Here is an 18,493-nt window from a genome sequence, read left to right as displayed (position 1 = left end):
CAGAAATAGAAATATATAGATCATCTTTCTAAAATACTTATTTACATTGTATCCTTAAAGCAGCCTCAAGATAGGATCATTCTTTTGAGTCAAAGAAATATTACTATAAGATGCTTAAAAGCAATTGATATTAACAGTATGAGTACATTTTTAGTAAGTGAATTAACTGACTTAAAAATAAAATATGAATATGAATAAACTTCATTCTAATCAACTGTATAGGTTTTATAGATAGAATATGATTTATTCATGTTTGAACCCAGAGAAAAATTAATACTGTAAAACATAATAATAACTATTTGCATTTTTTTCAGTTCTGATGTACTATTTCTAATACAAGTACAACTTGTTCAGGAGAAGTGCCTAATATCTAAAAACTTGAATGAATAGCTTCTTACCCACAATTTTCTTTTATATATTAATATGTGAGATAAAACACCTTAATATGTATGTTTTAATATACTCTTTAACTCATGGGAAATTTTATTTTTAATAGAAACCAACATGCTGTATGATCAATGAGGTTTTTTTTTTTTTTTCATTTAGAGAGAATTTTTCATAAGAATCTTGAAATTCTTTTATTTTCTTGAAACATAAAGTCTGGACTCCAAAAAAAAAAGAGTTAAGGCTGAGAAAGGTAGTGACTCATATAGGGCCAGTTTTTAAGTGTGGGGCCGAAATTTGAACCCAGATCTAACTCTACACCCAGTGATCTCCACAAGTGGGGGAAGGATAATTTCATTTATGCTTGGCCCGTGCTCTCATTCATGGACTCCCACCATACTAACTTTATTCTGTACCAATGGAAAGAATACCTAATTTCTAGGGAAAGATATGTTAACTCACCTCTCTTGCGTCTTTATCTGGTATTAGTGTCTGGAAGAAAAGGTGATGTACCGGAGGTCGTAAGAAGTACTTCAATCTATGTAGGCATGGTTTGTTGTACAACCCACCTTGTGGTGTTCGTGCTTGTACCTGGGTAGACCCAGGACAGGCAGGCTCTGATAGTGATATCTCTTTTCTGGCTGGGGTTTCCTTGACTGAGAGCCAAGGAACTTTCTCTAAGGAACTTTCAGATTGTGGAGACTGTGGATTGGGAGAACAGCTCCAAGAGGATGGAGCTGAGATTTCCATAGGAGTGTCACGGTTCTGTGTATCATTCCGAGGAGAGTCAGGCCTGTCTTGTGGTAAGTAAGGCAAGTCTCCAGGTGAGTGTGGCATGTCTCTAGGTGAATGTAGCACATCTCCTGATAAGTGTGGCACATCTCGTGGTGACTCTGGCACATCTTCTGGTGACAGTGGAACATGCCCTGGTGACAATGGACTATAGCCTGGTGACCGTGGGACATTTGGTGATTGTGGAACTACTCCTGGTAACTGTGGCATGTTTCCCAGGGACTGTGGCATGTCTTGTGGGTGTGCCACATCTTGTGAATATATGTTTTGAGATGGGCCTGGTACATCTTGAGGGAGGCCCAAAGAGTCTCGAGGTGGGCTTGATGAGCATCGAGTACGCTGTGAGTCTAAAGGTGGGCTTGGCACATTCTGCTGAAGGCCTGGTACATTCTGAGGGCATAGCACATCTTGAGGTGGGTGAAGCAAAGCCTGTGGTTTGCACTGTGTGGTTTGTGATGGGCACGACAAGGCTCGAGGTGGGCACGAGGAGGCTCGTGGTGGACATGGTGAGGCTCTCAGTGGGCAAGGCACATCTTGCTGTGGGTGTGGCAAGGGTGCCCTTTGTTTGCTGCTGCTACCATTACTGCTTGTTGGGGAGAGGGAGCTAACATCTGAAGACAGCTGTAGGCTTGCCAAGAAGCTGAGGTCACCTTTGAATGTGGCTGAGCTACAGTTCGGCTCTGCTGGATAAACAGAGTCCTTGCTGATGGATGAAGGGGGTTGGGGATCTCCAAATGTGGTTTCTTCTAACAGGTCCAAATCCACAGGATCACTGTTAATGATTCTCCGGACTGCAGGCCGAGAACTTCTATCTGCCCGCCCTTCTATCACCTCTTTGCTGGAGAGGCTGGCACACGTCTGAAGACTGTTTGGCTCCTTTTGGGAAGGAGTAACAGGTTCTAAAGTCAAGTCAAGAGTGGCAATGGGTTTATTTTCTTCCTCAGTTCCTGTCAGGTCAATCACACAGACTCCATTGCGATCCTTCACCCTTGGTCTGGTTTCTTTAGTTAAGTCAATGAAGTCCTGTTGAGGGATTGTGAGAAAAGAAGAGGTCAAGTAAGGAGTGTCAGCTTTATCTAAGAAGAGTTAAGTCTTAGCATTTAAGGATGAGCATTATTTTGCCTTTTCACTTCACTGATAATTTATACATCTTTTATAACATAAGCATTAGTTTTTTTTTGGTCATTTTGCTCCTGTCAGAGCGTCAATTTGAATACCTTCTTAAATTATCCAAATGCCACATGCGGATAAGTGGAAGCATACAGAGAAATTTTTTTTGTCCAAGGAGGACAAGGGAGTAGTAGGGGATATTCTAACCTTAAGACACAAAGTAAAAAGCAACCTTTGTTTGGTAAAGCAAATACACAGGACTACCTACAACAGAAGCTAAACAATAAGGGAAGCTAATAAATGAGAATCTATGTGCTAGGAACATGTTTAGTGCTTTCACATGATATCTTTAATTTCCACAATGACCCTATAAGGTAGGCATTATCATCGCCATTATATAGATGAGGGAACTAGAGGTCAGAGGGGGTAGATTATTTACCTAAGGATCATACAGCTAAGTAGCAGAGCCAGACATTCAAACACAGATCTCTCTCCTTTCCCTGCTAGGGCCTAAGAATGTGCAACTTCATTTAATATGCAATCAGCCTAGAAACAGATATGGAAGATAATACAATAAGTGTTATGAAACCAATAGTGTTAAGTCTAGATTAATCAATGGAAAACCTATCTCCACTTCCATTCCTTGACAAAGGAATGCCTGATGATGCCAGTTAGTGGTACTGTAATTATCCTTGTGCCACGAGCCTGGAACAATACTGCTCTACCTTCCACCTATCTTTTCACCTGGTTGGGTACCACTACCAATGGTACATTATGGCACTGGGGCTGGCAATGCTACTGCTTCTACCATAGCTACCATGCTATTTCTCTTAATAGATGTGATGGTCACAACTGTCAACAGCACCAAAGCAGGACACAGGATTCTGGGTGAGTCAAGTGAGAGGTTGACAGGTACCTCATCCTGGAATAGGGATTGTTTGGTAAAATCTAATGTCTCATTCCTTGGAAGGGAATATAGTGTCTCTGCCTTTGGTGGCTCTTGACTGCTAGCTGAACTGAACATAAATAGCAGAAAGGCCATTAATGGTCTGAACTCAACTCCTCTTCCAACTGCTAAAAAGCAATATCACCGTGTCTCTCCCCTTTAAAACCCATCAGCATATGAGCTATAGGATAAAGGCTAAATGCCTTAGTAAGGCTGCTACTATCCTTCATAATAAGGCCTTTGCTTACCTCTGGCCTCTCTGACTACTCTTTCTCCTCACATAAGTCACCCAGAACCACTACAGATCCCTAAATGTGGCATGCTTTCTCAAGTATCTCAATAGAATGACTATTATCCCTTTGTTTGGAAGTTTCTTGTCTTTCAAGAGTCAACACAGATATCACTGTGTAAAATCCCTCCAGATCACTTCTCATCCCAGGTTAAATTAACCACTTCCTCCCTCAAATTCCCACTGCACCTATACAAACCTCTCTATCTCCAAGAATTTAATGATATTGAAAATGGAAATGTATTTTTAATTTCATTTTCCAATTGTCCACTGCTAGCATAGAGAAATATGATTGACTTATGTACATTAACCCTGTACCATATAACCTTGCTAAGATCACATACTAGTTTGAGTAAACCTTTTTTTGTAGATTCCTTAGGGTCTTCTATATAAACAATCATGTTGTCTGCAAATAAAGAAGTCTCACTTCTTCCTTTCCAATCTATATACCTTTTCTTTCTTTCTTTTCTTTTTTTTTTTTTTGCTTTATTGCAATGGCTCAGGCATCTGGTATAATTCTGAATAAAAGTGCTGAGATCAGACAATCTTGCTTTGTTCTTGAAGTTAGAAGAATTTTGGACTTTTATCACTCAGTGTAATATTAGCTGAGGAGTTTCATAAGATGCCCTTTATCAGACTGAGAAAATTCCCTTCTTTTCCTAGTTTAATGAGTTTTAATTGGGAATGGTTGTCACATTTTGTCAAATGCTTTTTCTGCACCTGTTGAGATGATCATGACTTTTCTTTTGTTCTATTAGTACCAGAATTTATATGGACTGATTTTCTAATGTTATTTATTTATTTATTTATTTTAAAGATGACCGGTAAGGGGATCTTAGCCCTTGACTTGGTGTTGTCAGCACCACGCTCAGCCAGTGAGCAAACCGGCCATCCCTATAAACCGGCCATCCCTATATACTCAGCCAGTGAGCAAACCGGCCATCCCTATATAGGATCCGAACCTGCGGCCTTGGTGTTATCAGCACCGCACTCTTCCGAGTGAGCCACGGGCCAGCCCTTTTCTAATGTTATTTTAACTTTGCAATCCTGGCAAAACTCCACTTGGTTATGATGTATTCTTCTTCTATGTTGTTGGACTTTAATGTATTGATATTTTGTTAAGAAGTTTTCATGTTCATGAAGGATATTAGTTTATAGTTTCTTTTTTTTATGATTTCTTTTCCTGGTTTTGCTATCAGAATAAAACTGGCCTCATAAAATTACTTGAGAACTATTCCTACCCCTTCTATTTAGGTTGTGTTGGAATGGTACTATGTTTTTCTTAAATGTTTAATAAAATTCACCAGTGCTATCTGCACCTGAAATGTGCTTTGTAGAAAAGTTACAAATTAAAATTACAAATTCAATTTCTGTAGTAGACACAGGAATACTAAAATTTTCTATCCCTTCTTGTATTAGTTTTGTGACTTGTGTTTTTCCAGGAGTTTGTCCATTTCATTTGTCAAATTTTGGGGCATAATGTTGTTCATAATAGTCCCTTATCATCTTTGTAATTCTATACACTGTACAGGATTATTTATTCCCAATTCCTGTTTTTTATCACCCATATTGTTAATCTGTACTCTCTGTATATTTTTGTCCCTGTTCAGTCTAGCTAGAAGTTTATCAATTTCATTGATCTTTTCAAAGAACCAGGTTTTTAAAAAATGTTTTCTATTTCATTTATTTCTGTTATCTTTATTATTTCCTTCCTCCTAGTAACTTTGGATTTAACTTGCCCCTCTTTTTCTAGCTTCCTAATGTGGACGCTTAGATCATTTTCAACCTTTTTCTTTTCTAACAGTAGAATTTAAAGCTAAAAATTTCACTGTAAGTACTGTTTTACATAATTTTTAATATATAGTCACTTTATTATCACAAAGTTCAGATTTACTTTCATTCTGGTGAGAAAACATACTCCGTAAGATTTTAAACTTTTGAAATGCACTGAAACTTGTTTTATGTTCTAACACATGGCCCACCCTGCTGAATCTTCCTTGTGCACTTGAGAAAAAAGGTGTATTCTGAAGTTGGTTCTAGTTCTATAAATATCTGGTAGGTCATGGTAGCTGAGTGTTTTTCAGATCTTTGATTTCTCTATTTTTGGGGGAATCTAGCTCTGCTATCAATTACTAAGAGAGATGCATTTAAGTATCCAACTATGATTATGGCTTTAACCATTTCCCCCTTTATTTCAGTTAGGTTTTGCTTCAGGTATTCATGAAACTTTATTATGTGCATGTACATTTATAATGGTTACATCTTCCTAATGTAATTTTTTTTCCCTTTTTGTCTTTTTTCGTGACCGGCAACGGGATCGCAACCCTCAGTGTTGCGCCTGCACCGCGCTCAACCAGTGAGCAGACCGGTCTCTCTACGGGATCTGAACCCTCGGTGGGAGCGCCGCCGCGCTCCCAAGCACCGCACTCTACCGAGTGCGCCACCGGGCCGGCCCATGTAATTTTTTTTTATCATTATGAAGGATCCCTCTTAGTCTCCAAAATTCCTTGTATTTCAAAAAAACTTTTTTTTTTTTTTTTAAAGATGACCGGTAAGGGGATCTCAACCCTTGGCTTGGTGTTGTCAGCACCATACTCAGCCAGTGAGCAAACCAGCCATCCCTATATAGGATCCGAACCCGTGGCCTTGGTGTTATCAGCACCGCACTCTACCGAGTGAGCCATGGGCCGGCCCTCAAAAAAACTTTAAAATTTTTTTAGATACCAAAGCAGGTACCTTCTTGTACAGGTATCTATTTTTTCTGGTATTAATAGAGCCACTCCAAATTTCTTATGCAAACTGTGTGCATGGTATATTTCTTTCTATCCTTTTACTCCAGATCTATTTGTCTCTTTGTATTTAAAGTGCATCTCATACAGATAGCACAGAGTTAGTTCTTGCTTTTTTGGTCCAGTCTGACAATTGCTACCTTTTGATTAGAGTTTTTTGGCCACTTACACTTAATTAATGATGTTTGCTTTTAAATCTACAATCATTCCATCTGTTTCCTGTTTGTCCTATCTGTTCATTGTTTGTCTGTTCCTCCTTTCCCACCTCCCGTTAGGCTAATCACAGATTTTTTTGGTGTTCCATTTTAATTCTATTGGTTTTCTAGCCATATGTCTTTTTATTATATTTCTAATGGTTGCTCCTGGGATTACAGAGCAACGTATTCCAGTGTACTTAGAAAATATTCCATTTAACCTGCACCTCACCCTGTATTTTTGTTGTCATATGTATTTGTATACACTGTGAATGCATCAATACAGTATTAATATATTTGTTTTCAATATTTACTTGTCTTCTAAAGAAATTAACAAAAAATGGTTATTTTCTTTTTACACACATATTTACAATTTCTAGTGCTCTTTATTCCTTTACATAGATCCAAATTTCCATTTGGTGTCATTTCCCTTCAGTCTAAATTTCTTGTGGTTAAGTCTACTAGTAAAAAATTCTCTCAGTCTCTGTTTATTTGCAGATGTCTTTATTTTGCCCTTATTTTTGAAGGATAATTTTGCCACATATATTATTCTTAGCTAAATGGTTTCTTTCTTTCATCATTTGACTATGCCAGTCCAATATCTTTTGGCCTCCACTGTTCTGATAAGAAGTCATTGTGAATTGCATTGTTGTTCTATGTAACATATTTTTCTTTGGACAGTCAAGGAGTGAGTTTCTTTGTGTTTATTTTGCTATGAGTTTGTTGTACTTCTTGGATCTGTAAGTTAATTTTTTTCCACCAAATCTGAGAAAATTCCAGCCATTATTTCTTTGAAGTTTTTTCAACAACCTACTCCTGGCCCTCCTTCTAAGACTCCAATTATACATAGTTTGGACTGTTTGATACTGCCCTACATATCTCTGAGGTTCTGTCCAATTTTATTCCTTCTCCCCCCAACCCATTCTTGAAATCGGGTGATTTCTATTGATCTATCTTGAACTTCACTGTTTCTTTTGCCTATTTGCTTTCTTTTCCAATCTGCTGTTCAGCCCTTTTTTTTTTTTAAAATTTCAGTTACTGTATTTTTCAACTCTTAAATTTCTATTTTTTAAGTTTCCATTTCTCTGTTCAGATTTTCTATCTGTTCACTCACTGACGCCATATTTTCTTTAACTTGTTGAACATATTTATAATTGCTTTGAATTTTTGTTAAATCCAACACTTAGAATCATTCAGAGTCAGTTTCTATTGACTGCCTTTTTTTCCTGAGTATGAGTCACACTTCTGTATTCCTTTGCACACCTAAACACTGGGTTTAATTGTGTTCTTCTAAGAATTGTCATGGGATTTTTGTTGTTGTTCTAAGAAATACTTAATTTGCCTGAACTCAAACTGCAAACTTTGTCTCCTTTGCACAATGTAGGTGTTATCTTTTTTCTTATGGTTTCCAGCTGCTGCTGTTTTTACCTAGCCTCTTGGGGGCAGGGGGTTCTCCACTGTGCCTGCATAATTTGGCTGTCAACCAAGGATTTGGGCAGAGAAAATACTAAAATTTTGGAGTACACCCTTCCTGTGGTTTTTCTTGTTTTTAGGAATTCCTCTTCAATTTCTTGCTGCTTTGCCAGCCTTGACCTCTGTCCCCTGACATTTCAAGTCCACAAAATTTCAGCTTTCTGCCACCCAAGTTGTGAATGATTGTGGAATGCAGTCAGTTAAAAGAGCAGCAAAGTCACAGATATTGTCCCATGCATGCTATCTTTCAAGAGTAGATTTCTCTCTGGTATCTGTTTGATTTTTCACTGGGCTCTCAGGACATATTTTAATAGGAGTAGTAAGGAGTTTCACAGATTAGAGGTACAGTCCAACTGCACTGCTCTCCAACCCTTGGAGAGAGTTAAATGTTCCCCTTTGATGATTCCACAGCACACTGTGCATACTAATATTCCTTTAGCACATATCACAGAGCATTTTACAGAGTACTTGATTATGTTCTCCCCATTAGACAATAATTTTTTTTTGTATCCTTGGTATTTATGTTATCTTGGACTCAACAAACAACAAATGAATAAATATAATCTAGTAATATTTGTTAATTTATCCTCTTATCTCATTGTCCTCTCATAGTCCCAACTCCTAGTTAAATAATTTGCATTTCTATCATATATTACTCTAAGTAAGCTTTCACAGATAACAAATTATCTTTCTAATTATAATAGTTGTATTGCCAGAGGGAGGAGAAATACAGATGACTAAGGCTCCCCAGCATTAACATTTGCCAGTAAAACTAGGCAATAAGTCCATCAGGCCCTTCTCCCAATTAACCCTATTTATAGACCTTGATACCTCACAACAACCCTGTGAGGTAAATATTATTCACATTTTATAGCTAAAAAAACTAAAGCTCAGAAAGCAGAACACTTTTCTTCTGGGGTTCTGACTTGTTTAAATGGAAAGTTTCAGATTCATCTATACCAACAAGCTGTGGGCCCAAAGCTTATCTCGCACTTATGGGTGTTAATAACAGGATTTGCTATTCACCATTCCAGTTTCAGCTTTTTGGTTTAGTTTTTCTTCTTGCAGATTTCTGTTAATTCCTGCCAGTCCAACAAGTAGGAAAAATTAATTTCATTGGAATCTAGTTTGTCTGTTTTTTAGTGGAGAGAACTTCAAAGTTGGCCATACTGCTGAAGGCAGAAGTTTCTAGTCCATGCTTCTTTACAATATACCATTTTTAGTTGCTTAGCTTTCCCACTGGAACCTACTACAGTGTCAGTGACTGGCACAGGATCAGACATATGGCAAAGTTCTCAAGAAATATCAGCTGAATTGAATGAAATAGTTTTGAGGGGGAAAACTGATCTTTCACACCTGACATATGGAACTTCCATTCAATGAGACTGAAAATAATAGATACTTCAGGCTTCTTTCCACCTATCACTTACTCTTTTCCACAAGGAAAAAGGAATGGCTTCATTATCTAGTGAAACCAGAATCAAGGATTAAATCCAGAATGGCTCAGTCCCCTTTTTCTGTTTCAAGCCTCCTACCCTAAAAACACTATCTGCTTTTTCCTTAGGTAAAGTTACCATGCAGGCTCTGCTCTTGCAGTTTGTTAAGGCAGTTAGGTAGGAGTGGGAGGCAAGGGGCAGTAAGTTTAATTTATAGATTTATAGAGAGCCTAAATGGCGTTTTAGATCCATGAAGCTGATTATAACTAGGTATTATCGGTCACTGTTAAGGCAGTTAGGTAGGAGTGGGAGGCAAGGGGCAGTAAGTTTAATTTATAGATTTATAGGGAGCCTAAATGGCGTTTTAGATCCATGAAGCTGATTATAACTAGGTATTATCGGTCACTTAACTATTATATCAATCTCCATCTATTTGACTTGTATGTCCTGTTTCTGTTTCTATGGATTTGCCTATTCTGGACAATTTATATAAATGGAATTATCAAATATGTGGCCTTTTGTGTCTGGCTTCTTTAACTCAGCATAATGTTTTCAATATTCATCCATGTTGTAGTATGTATAAATACTTCACTCCTTTTTATGGTTCTGTTACATGGAGATACCATTATTCTGTATTCATTTATCAGTTGATAGACATTTCTTGGGAACATTTCCACTGTTGGCTATTATGAATAATACTATGAACATCTGTGTACAAGTTTTTGTGTGAACCTGTGTTTTCAATTCTCTTGGGCATATGCCTAGGAGTACAATTGCTGGGTCATATGATAAGTTTATACTTATGGTAATGTTATACTTTGTAAGAAACTGCTAAATGTTTTCCAGAATGACTTTAACATTTTATATTCCCACAAGCAATGAGTGAGTGATCTAGTTTCTCTGCATCCTCACCAGCACTTGTTGTTGCCACTATTTGTTTTCTTACTATTAAGGTTAGAGTGTTCTTTATATATTCTGAATACAAGTCTTGTGTCAGGTAAGTTATTTACAGTCTTTTCTCCCAGTTTATAATTTGTCTTTTCATTCTCTAATGCCTTTTGCAGAGCAATACTTTTTATTTTAATGAAGCACATTTAATCAATTTTTTTCTTTTAGGGATTGTGCTTTTGGTGTCATATCTTAGAACTGTTTGCCTATCCTCAGATTATGAAGATTTACACTTATGTTTTATAAAAGCTTTATACTTTTACATTTTACATTTATATCTATGACCTATTTTGAGTTAGTTTTGGTATAAAGTACGAAGTTTACTTCAAGGTTAATTTTTTTTTTTTTTTTTGCATTTGACTGTCCAATTTTTCTAACATCATTTGTTGAAAATACTCTCTCTTTCCTCCAGTGAACTGCTTTTGCACCTTTGTAAAAAAGTTTGCCATACTTGTGTTGTTCTATTTTGGAACTATTATATTCTATAGATCTATGTGTCAATTCCTCTACCAATACCACTGTTGTGATTACCAGAATTAAATAGTAAATCCTAAAATCAGAGAGTTAGACTCCTACAATTATGTACTTCTTTTTCAAAATTGTTTTGGCCAATCTAGTTCCTTTGCCTTTACACATAAATTTTAGAAGCAGTTTATCTATATTTATAAAGGATCATGCAGGAATTTTGACAAGTTGAATCTATACATCAATTTGGGGGAAAATGACATTTTTAGTGTGTTGAGTTTCCTAATTCATGAACATGGTATGTCTCTCCATTTACTTAGGTCATCTTTCTCACAGAAACATTATGTAGTTTTTAACACAGATCCTATGCATATTTTGTTAGATTTATACCTAGGTATTTCATTTTGGGGAATGCAATTATAAGTTGCATTGTTTTAAATTTAGGTTTCTAATTGTTTATTGCTAGCATATAGTAATATGATTGGTTTGTGTTGAATTTGTATGTTGACCTTGTTAGACTCACTAGTTCTGGGAGATGATTTTTTCTTTTTTGGTAGATAATCCTTGAGATTTATCATGTAGACAATAATGTCATCTGGAATTAAGGACACTTTCTTGCCTTATTGCACCAGCTGAGATTCTAGTACCATTTGAATAGGAGTGGTAAGGGCCAGCCTGTGGCTCACTCGGAAGAGTGCGGTGCTGATAACACCAAGGCCACAGGTTTGGATCCTATATAGGGATGGCCAGTTGGCTCGCCAATTGAGCGTGGTACTGACAACACCAAGCCAAGGGTTGAGATCCCTTTACCGGTCATCTTAAAAAAAAAAAAAAATGAATAGGAGTGGTAAAATCAGACATGCTTGCCTTGTTCTAGATTTTAGGAGGAAAGCATTCAGTCTTTCACCATTAAGTATGATGTTAGCTATAGATTTTTGTTGTTTTGTTTTTGTTTGTTTTTTTGTAGATGCTCTTTATCAGGTTGGAAAAATTCCTTTCTATTCCTAATGTGCCAAGAGTTTTAAAATCATTAATAGGTGTTGAATCTTGTCAAATGGGTTTTCTGCATCAATTAATATAATCATGTGGTTTTCCTTCTTAGGACTGTTAGTATAATGAATTATATTAACTGATTTTCAAATAAAGAACCAGCCTGGAATTCCTGGAATAAATGCCATGTGGTTGTGGCATTTTTATATATTGTGAGTTAGATTTACTAATATTTTGCTGAGAATTTTTATGTCTATGTTCATGAAGGATATTGTTTTATAGTTTTCTTTATTTGTACTGCTGTTGTATAGTTTCAGTATCAGGGTATTGCTGACCTTATAAAATATGGTAGGAGGTGTTTATTTTTCAATTTTCTGGAAGAACTTGTGTAGAATTGGTGTTATTCTGTAAATGTTTGCTAGAATTTGCAAGTGAAACATTTGGCTCAGGAGACTTCTTTTTGGATGGTTTTAAATTATTAATTCAATTTATATAAGAGTTATAGGACTATTCAGGTAACTTAATTTAATCTTTCAGGGTGAGTTTTGTTAGTTTGTGGTTTGGTGGGATTGATTCATTTTAACTAAACTGCTGACTAATTTATATCCTTAGAGTTGTGTGCAATAGTTCCTTATTAACCTTTTAATGTTTGTGGGATCCGTAGTGATATTCCCTTTCATTCCTAATATTGTTAATTTGTTTCTTCTCCCATTTTTTCTTTATTATTCTTACTAGAGGTTTTTTTGATTGATTTTTAAAAAAAATCTTTCAATTTGATTCATTTTCTCTACTGTTTTTGTTATCAATTTCAGTAATTTCTGCTCTAATCTTTATTATTTCCTAACTTCTTTGTTTAGTTTCATAAAATGTAAACTTACATTATTAATTTGAGACTTTTTAACTTTTTTAATGTAAGTATTTAGTGCAATAAATTTTCCCGTAAGCACTGCTTTAGCTGTGTCCCAATGATTTTGGTATGTTTCATTTTCATTCTTTTACTTCTCTTCAGGGTCACATGGCGATGTAGGCAATCACATGGCAAGGATGGCTGTATTTTCACTTTAAATCAATATGATATATTTTTAAATATCCCTCAAGATTTCTTCTTTGACCTACATATTATTTAGATGTGTGTTAACTTCCAAGTATTTGGAAATTTTTCTATTCTTTTTTGTTACTGATTTCTAGTTTCATTCCATTATGGTCAGAAGGCATAATTTTTATAATTTCAGTTCTTTTAAATTTTATATCTCAAGATATGGTCTATCTTAGTAGATGTTCCATGCATGGTAGAACAGAACATATATTATGCTGTTGGTGGTGAAGTACCAACTGTCTTTTGAAAGTTTTAATCCAGTTCTTGGCCTATGGAGGTACTACCTAATAATAACAAAAAGAGTGACTCATCTCTCCCAGGCTGAGAAAGTCAGTTTTCAGTTTCTAAATAAATAGAACTAGCTTTTAGAACTTTGGGAAATTTAAAAATTGAATGAGAATAACAGAATCTAAAGGATTCTAAAGCAGGTGACCTCCCTTCATCACCACAGTTAGAGAAATCTCACAGAACTCAAGCTTAACTCATCCCCAACATTAAAACAGTAAGTACAGTATAGATGAATCTTCCTTAGGGATTAGGTTCTGCAGTAAACCAGTAAGACAAACATAGTGCCTACTTAAAAATTACCCTTAGAGGGAGAAGAGAGGGAGGTTTTGGTAATGGGCCACAATAATCAACCACATTGTACATAGACAAAATAAGATAAAATTTAAAAAAAAATACCCTTGAACAGGAGCTAGCACAAAGGGTCTCCACTGGCCAAAACTGGGTCAATTTGAGCATCAAAATAAATCGTAATTCAACAAATGGTGCTGGAGCAATTGGATATCCATAGGCAAAAGTATGAACCCCAACCTAAGACTCATACCTTATATCAAAATTAACTTGGAATGGATTACACACTTAATATAAAAGATAGAACTATAAAAATTTTAGGAAAAAAATGTGGGAGAAAATCTTTGGGCTCTAAGTTTAGGCAAGAAGTTTTCAGATAACACCAAAAGCACTATCTATATAAACGAAGCCTAATCAAAATTAAAAATTTGCTCTGTGAAAGCCTATGTGAAGAGAATGAAAAGACATGCTATAGACTGGGAGAAAATATTTGCAAACCACATATCCAACAAAAAATCAGTAACTAGAATATATAAAGAATTCTCATTACTCAACAGTAAAAAAACAATAATCGTTAGAAAATAGGCAAAAGATACAGACATTTCACTAAGATGATATACAGATGGCAAATGAACACATGGAAAGATGTTCAACATCAATAGTCATTAGGGAAATGCAAATTAAAACCACAATGAGATACTACACACCTACTGAAATAACTAGCATTTGACAACACCAAATGCTAGTGAGGATGCAGGGAAACCGGATCACTCATATATTGCCAATGGGGATGTAAAATGGTACACTCAGTGCAACAGTTTGGCAGTTTCTTAAATAACTAACCATACAACTACAATAGGGCCTAGCAATCACACTCCTGGGCATTTATTCTAGAAAAGTGAAAACAAATATTCACACAAAAATTTGTACATGTGTGTTCATAGCAGCTTTATTTATAATAGCCCCAAACTGGAATCATCCTAAATGTCCATCATTATACATGTCCACAGTTACAGAGATGTGAATATTTATATAGACTATGATACATACATACAATTGGATACTATTCAACAATAAAAAGGAATGAACTTATAAATATTTATAAATGAAATATTTCTATCTAAGGTGTTATCCAACAACTTAGATAAATCTTACAGGAATTATGCAGAGTGAAATAGCTAATCCCCCCAAATTATATACTAAATGATTCCATTTATATAACATTTAAAAAGGACAAATTTTAAATGAAGGGCAGATTAGTGGTTGCGAGGGGTTAGGGATGAGGGTGCGGTGGTTGTGGGAGAAAGGCTGGTGTACTTAAAAACAGTATAACCCCTCATCCTTGCGATATTAGAACTATTCAGTACCTTGTTTGTGGTGGTGTATTTACAAACCTACACTGGTAATAAAATTGTGTAGATCTTAATACACAACACACACACACACACAAATGGGTACAAGTAAAATTGGGGAAATCTGAATAACACACGCAGATTGAATCAATGTCAATATTCATGTTCTGATACTACACTACAATTTTGCAAAAACTGTTACTATTGGAGGACCCTGGGCAAAGTGTACATGGGATCTCTGTATTACTTAAAACTGCATGTGAATGTGTAATTATTTCAATAAAAACAAATACATAGTAGCAGAAATGATTTAATCCACTAAATAAAACAGAAATCCATGAGTCCATGCTAACGATAAATATACATAGAGATAGGCAAGAGAAGAAAAAATTCTTCTTTACTGTAGAACTCTAATTAATATAATTAAGAAATGTAATACAATTAGGAAAATATAATCACTATTTTGCAACCATCATTGTAATAATTGATACAGGCAAGAATCATCAATAGATGCTGAAAGTAAATGTAGCAATTTGATGAGGATTAGAACTTTTAGTAGTCTCAATGCATCTCCTTACAAATTTTTTACTAATCAAGGGAAAAAGAGTTATCTCCATGGCAAAGAAACCTGGCTGATTCTACCTTAATGAAGTAACCAATGTCAGCATCCTTCACACTGAAACAAACTGACATCATGTTGCTCCTGATGAGACACACTGAGAACATTACTTCATTTATGTAATATTCCTGCCAAAAATAAATATCCTGAATCCAAGTATGAGGAAACATCAAACACAGCCAAATAGAGAGAGAGTCTACAATATAAGTAGCCTAAACTCTCTAAAATTATCAATGCCATGAAAGGCAAAAGGTTTAATGTTAAAGGAGGGTAAAAAGGCATGAAAAATAATGAAACATATTCTCAGACTAGATCCTAAATCAGGAAAAAAATTGCTATAAGACATTATTAGGACAATTGGCAAAATTCGAATAAGTGTATGTGCTGTCGAAGTGAGCACAGCAAAATTTGAATAAGGCTTATAGATTAGCTAATAGTATTGTTTCAGTATTAAGTTTCCTGATTTTATGTCCATATTCTGAAGAAATACACAGGGCAGTCTTTAAAGGTAATGGGGCATGATGTCTATAAGTTATTCTCAAATGGTTGAGAAAACACACACACAAACACACAAACACACACACACACACAGATGGGGGAATATGATGAATATGGCAAAATGTGAATTTGTGAATCTGAGGTAAAAAAGTATATGAAAGTTTTTGTGTTAGTCTTGCAACTTTTCTGTGAATTTTAAATTATTTCAATTTAAATGCTCATGTGTCAATATTTCACTGTATCTCACAACTGATTCACCAGCTGGTATGGTAAAGTGCCCAGTGTTTTCCTCCCCTGTTTTAATGATAAAATTTCTACCACTGTTGGGGCACAGGAGTCAATGGTCTAATCAGACTTGGCCAAGATCTTTCTGCTTAAAGTGCTCCACCAACTTCAGAAGTCAAATATGAAGGGGAAAAAAAAGCCTATTAATTATTTTTAAGGATCAATTTTTAAAAAGTCATATTAGGTTTTGTACTTATCTGATTTAATATTAAATTTGCTTGTCTAACATTAAATATTATCAAAAAGCAAAGACACACAATTAAAAGATACAGAGATAAAAAAGTGAAAGGGCAAATATAAATAAAAAGAAGGGTAGGAATATCAATAAGCAAAGAATTCAACAGGAGAAAACAGCTATTTTATAATGATAAAGGGTACAATTTTCAAAGATATCACAATCATAACAATAATATAGCAGCAAAAGAGAAAAGACTGATTAAAATACAAGAATTTGGAAAAAACCACAATCAGAATGGGAGACTTTACTGGATCTCTCAGAATGAATAGATATATAAATATCATAGATTTGAGTTAGTATTACAAACTTGCTCTAATAGCCATAGAGCTGGATACACAGATTTATAAAATTTGATTATTATACAACAAATAAAATTTTAATGAAGTGCAAAAAAGAAAAATCTTACAAGACACATTTTCAGATAATGTAGTAATAAAACTAGAAAACAGCAATAAAAACTGAATGAAATTTAACTACTTGGAAATTAAAAAACAATTTCCTAAATAATTCCAGGGTCAAAGAACTCAAAACTAAATCACAGACTATTTAGAAATTAATGATGAGTTCATTTTTCAAAACCTATGGGATGAGCAATATGGGATTGGTTAAACAAATTATGATATTCAATACAACAGAATATTGTGCAGCTGCTTTAAGAAAGGAGAGGCTGACTGGTTAGCTTAGTCGGTTAGAGTGTAGTGCTGATTACACTAAGGGTCCAGGGTTTGATCCTATACCAGCCAGCTGCCCCCAAAATAAAGTGGGGGGAGGGGAAAGGAGAGATCTCTTTTTGATAGATATGAAATAATGTCCCAGATACATCAAAGAAAAAGCAAGATGCAGAATGGTGCTGAATATGCTACTATTTGTGATAGAAAGAAAATAAGAAAAAAAGGAACAGAATATACATGTATTAGATTGCAAATGCATAGAGTATCTCCATAAGCACACTCAAGAAATGGAAAACAGTTAGAGAGAGAAACTGGGTAACTTCAGGACACAGATGGGTGGAAGAAATGTCGCTATGTTTCTGTCCCTTTTGAATTTTGAACTCTAGGAATATATTACCTGTCAAGAATAAAGTTAGAATTGTAAAACCAGGGCCAAGCCCGTGGCGCACTCGGGAGAGTGCGGCGCTGGGAGCGCAGTGCGGCTGGGCTCAAAAAGGACAAAAAAAAAAAAAAAAAAAAAAGAATTGTAAAACCAAACTGCTGTGGATTGAATGTCCCCCCCCAAAACTCAGTGAAGCTTGATCCTCATCATAACAGTGTCAAGAGGGTGGAAAATCAGACTATGGCAGAGTGTTGAAAAGTGGGGCCTTTAAGAGGTGATTGGATCATGACAACTATGCCCTTGTGAATGAATTAATCCATTCGAGCAGTAATGGGATAATGGTTTAGTAGGTTGTCACAGGAGTGGCACTTGTGGATTTATAAGAAGAGCAAGTGAGTACATTACAGAGCTCTTGTCATCCTCATCATGTGATTGCCTGCATCACCTCGGGGCCCTGTAGAGTTCCTGCCCAGAAGAAGATCTTCACCAGATGTGTCCCCTGGACTCACCAGATGTACGTCCAAAACCATAAAAAATAAATTTCATTTTCTTTATGAATTACCCAGTTTCAGGTATTGTTATAAGCAACAGAAAATGGACAAATACACAAACCAAACAAAAACACAATAGTTGTCCCAAAAGCTATTTACAAAAATTGACCAATAACCTTAAGTATTTTTATAATTAAGAAGGATGAGAAACCAGTTTACTTATCCATCCACCTACAGAAGGACATCCAAGTTTTGGCAATTATGAATAAAGCTGCTATAAACATCTGTGTGCAGGTTTTTGTGTAGACATAAGTTTTCAATTCATTTGTGTAAATATTGAAGAGTGCAATTGCTGTATTGTATGGTAAGAGTATATTAGTTTTGTAAGAAATTACCAAACTATCTTCCAAAGTTGCTAGACTATTTAACATTCCCACTAGCAATGAATGAGAGTTCTTGCTGCTCCACA

At 35.5% G+C, this 18,493-nt stretch overlaps 1 protein-coding gene across 1 annotated transcript in view; it reads right to left on the bottom strand.

Annotated features, from left to right (window-relative positions):
- SIMC1 (SUMO-interacting motifs containing 1) overlaps nt 1–18,493 on the bottom strand; it is a 98,958-nt gene that overhangs the window by 62,780 nt on the left and 17,685 nt on the right. Inside the window, exon 2 of the mRNA XM_008581260.1 lies at nt 847–2,199. Coding sequence (XP_008579482.1) covers nt 847–2,199 — 1,353 coding nt within the window. The remainder of the gene's footprint in view (nt 1–846; nt 2,200–18,493) is intronic.

This window comes from Galeopterus variegatus, unplaced genomic scaffold (assembly GCF_000696425.1).
Source record: "Galeopterus variegatus unplaced genomic scaffold, G_variegatus-3.0.2 Scaffold2309, whole genome shotgun sequence".
Lineage (NCBI taxonomy): Eukaryota > Metazoa > Chordata > Mammalia > Dermoptera > Cynocephalidae > Galeopterus > Galeopterus variegatus.
The sequence above is the reverse complement of the archived record's forward strand: the minus strand, read 5'-3'. Positions and strand labels throughout refer to the sequence as shown.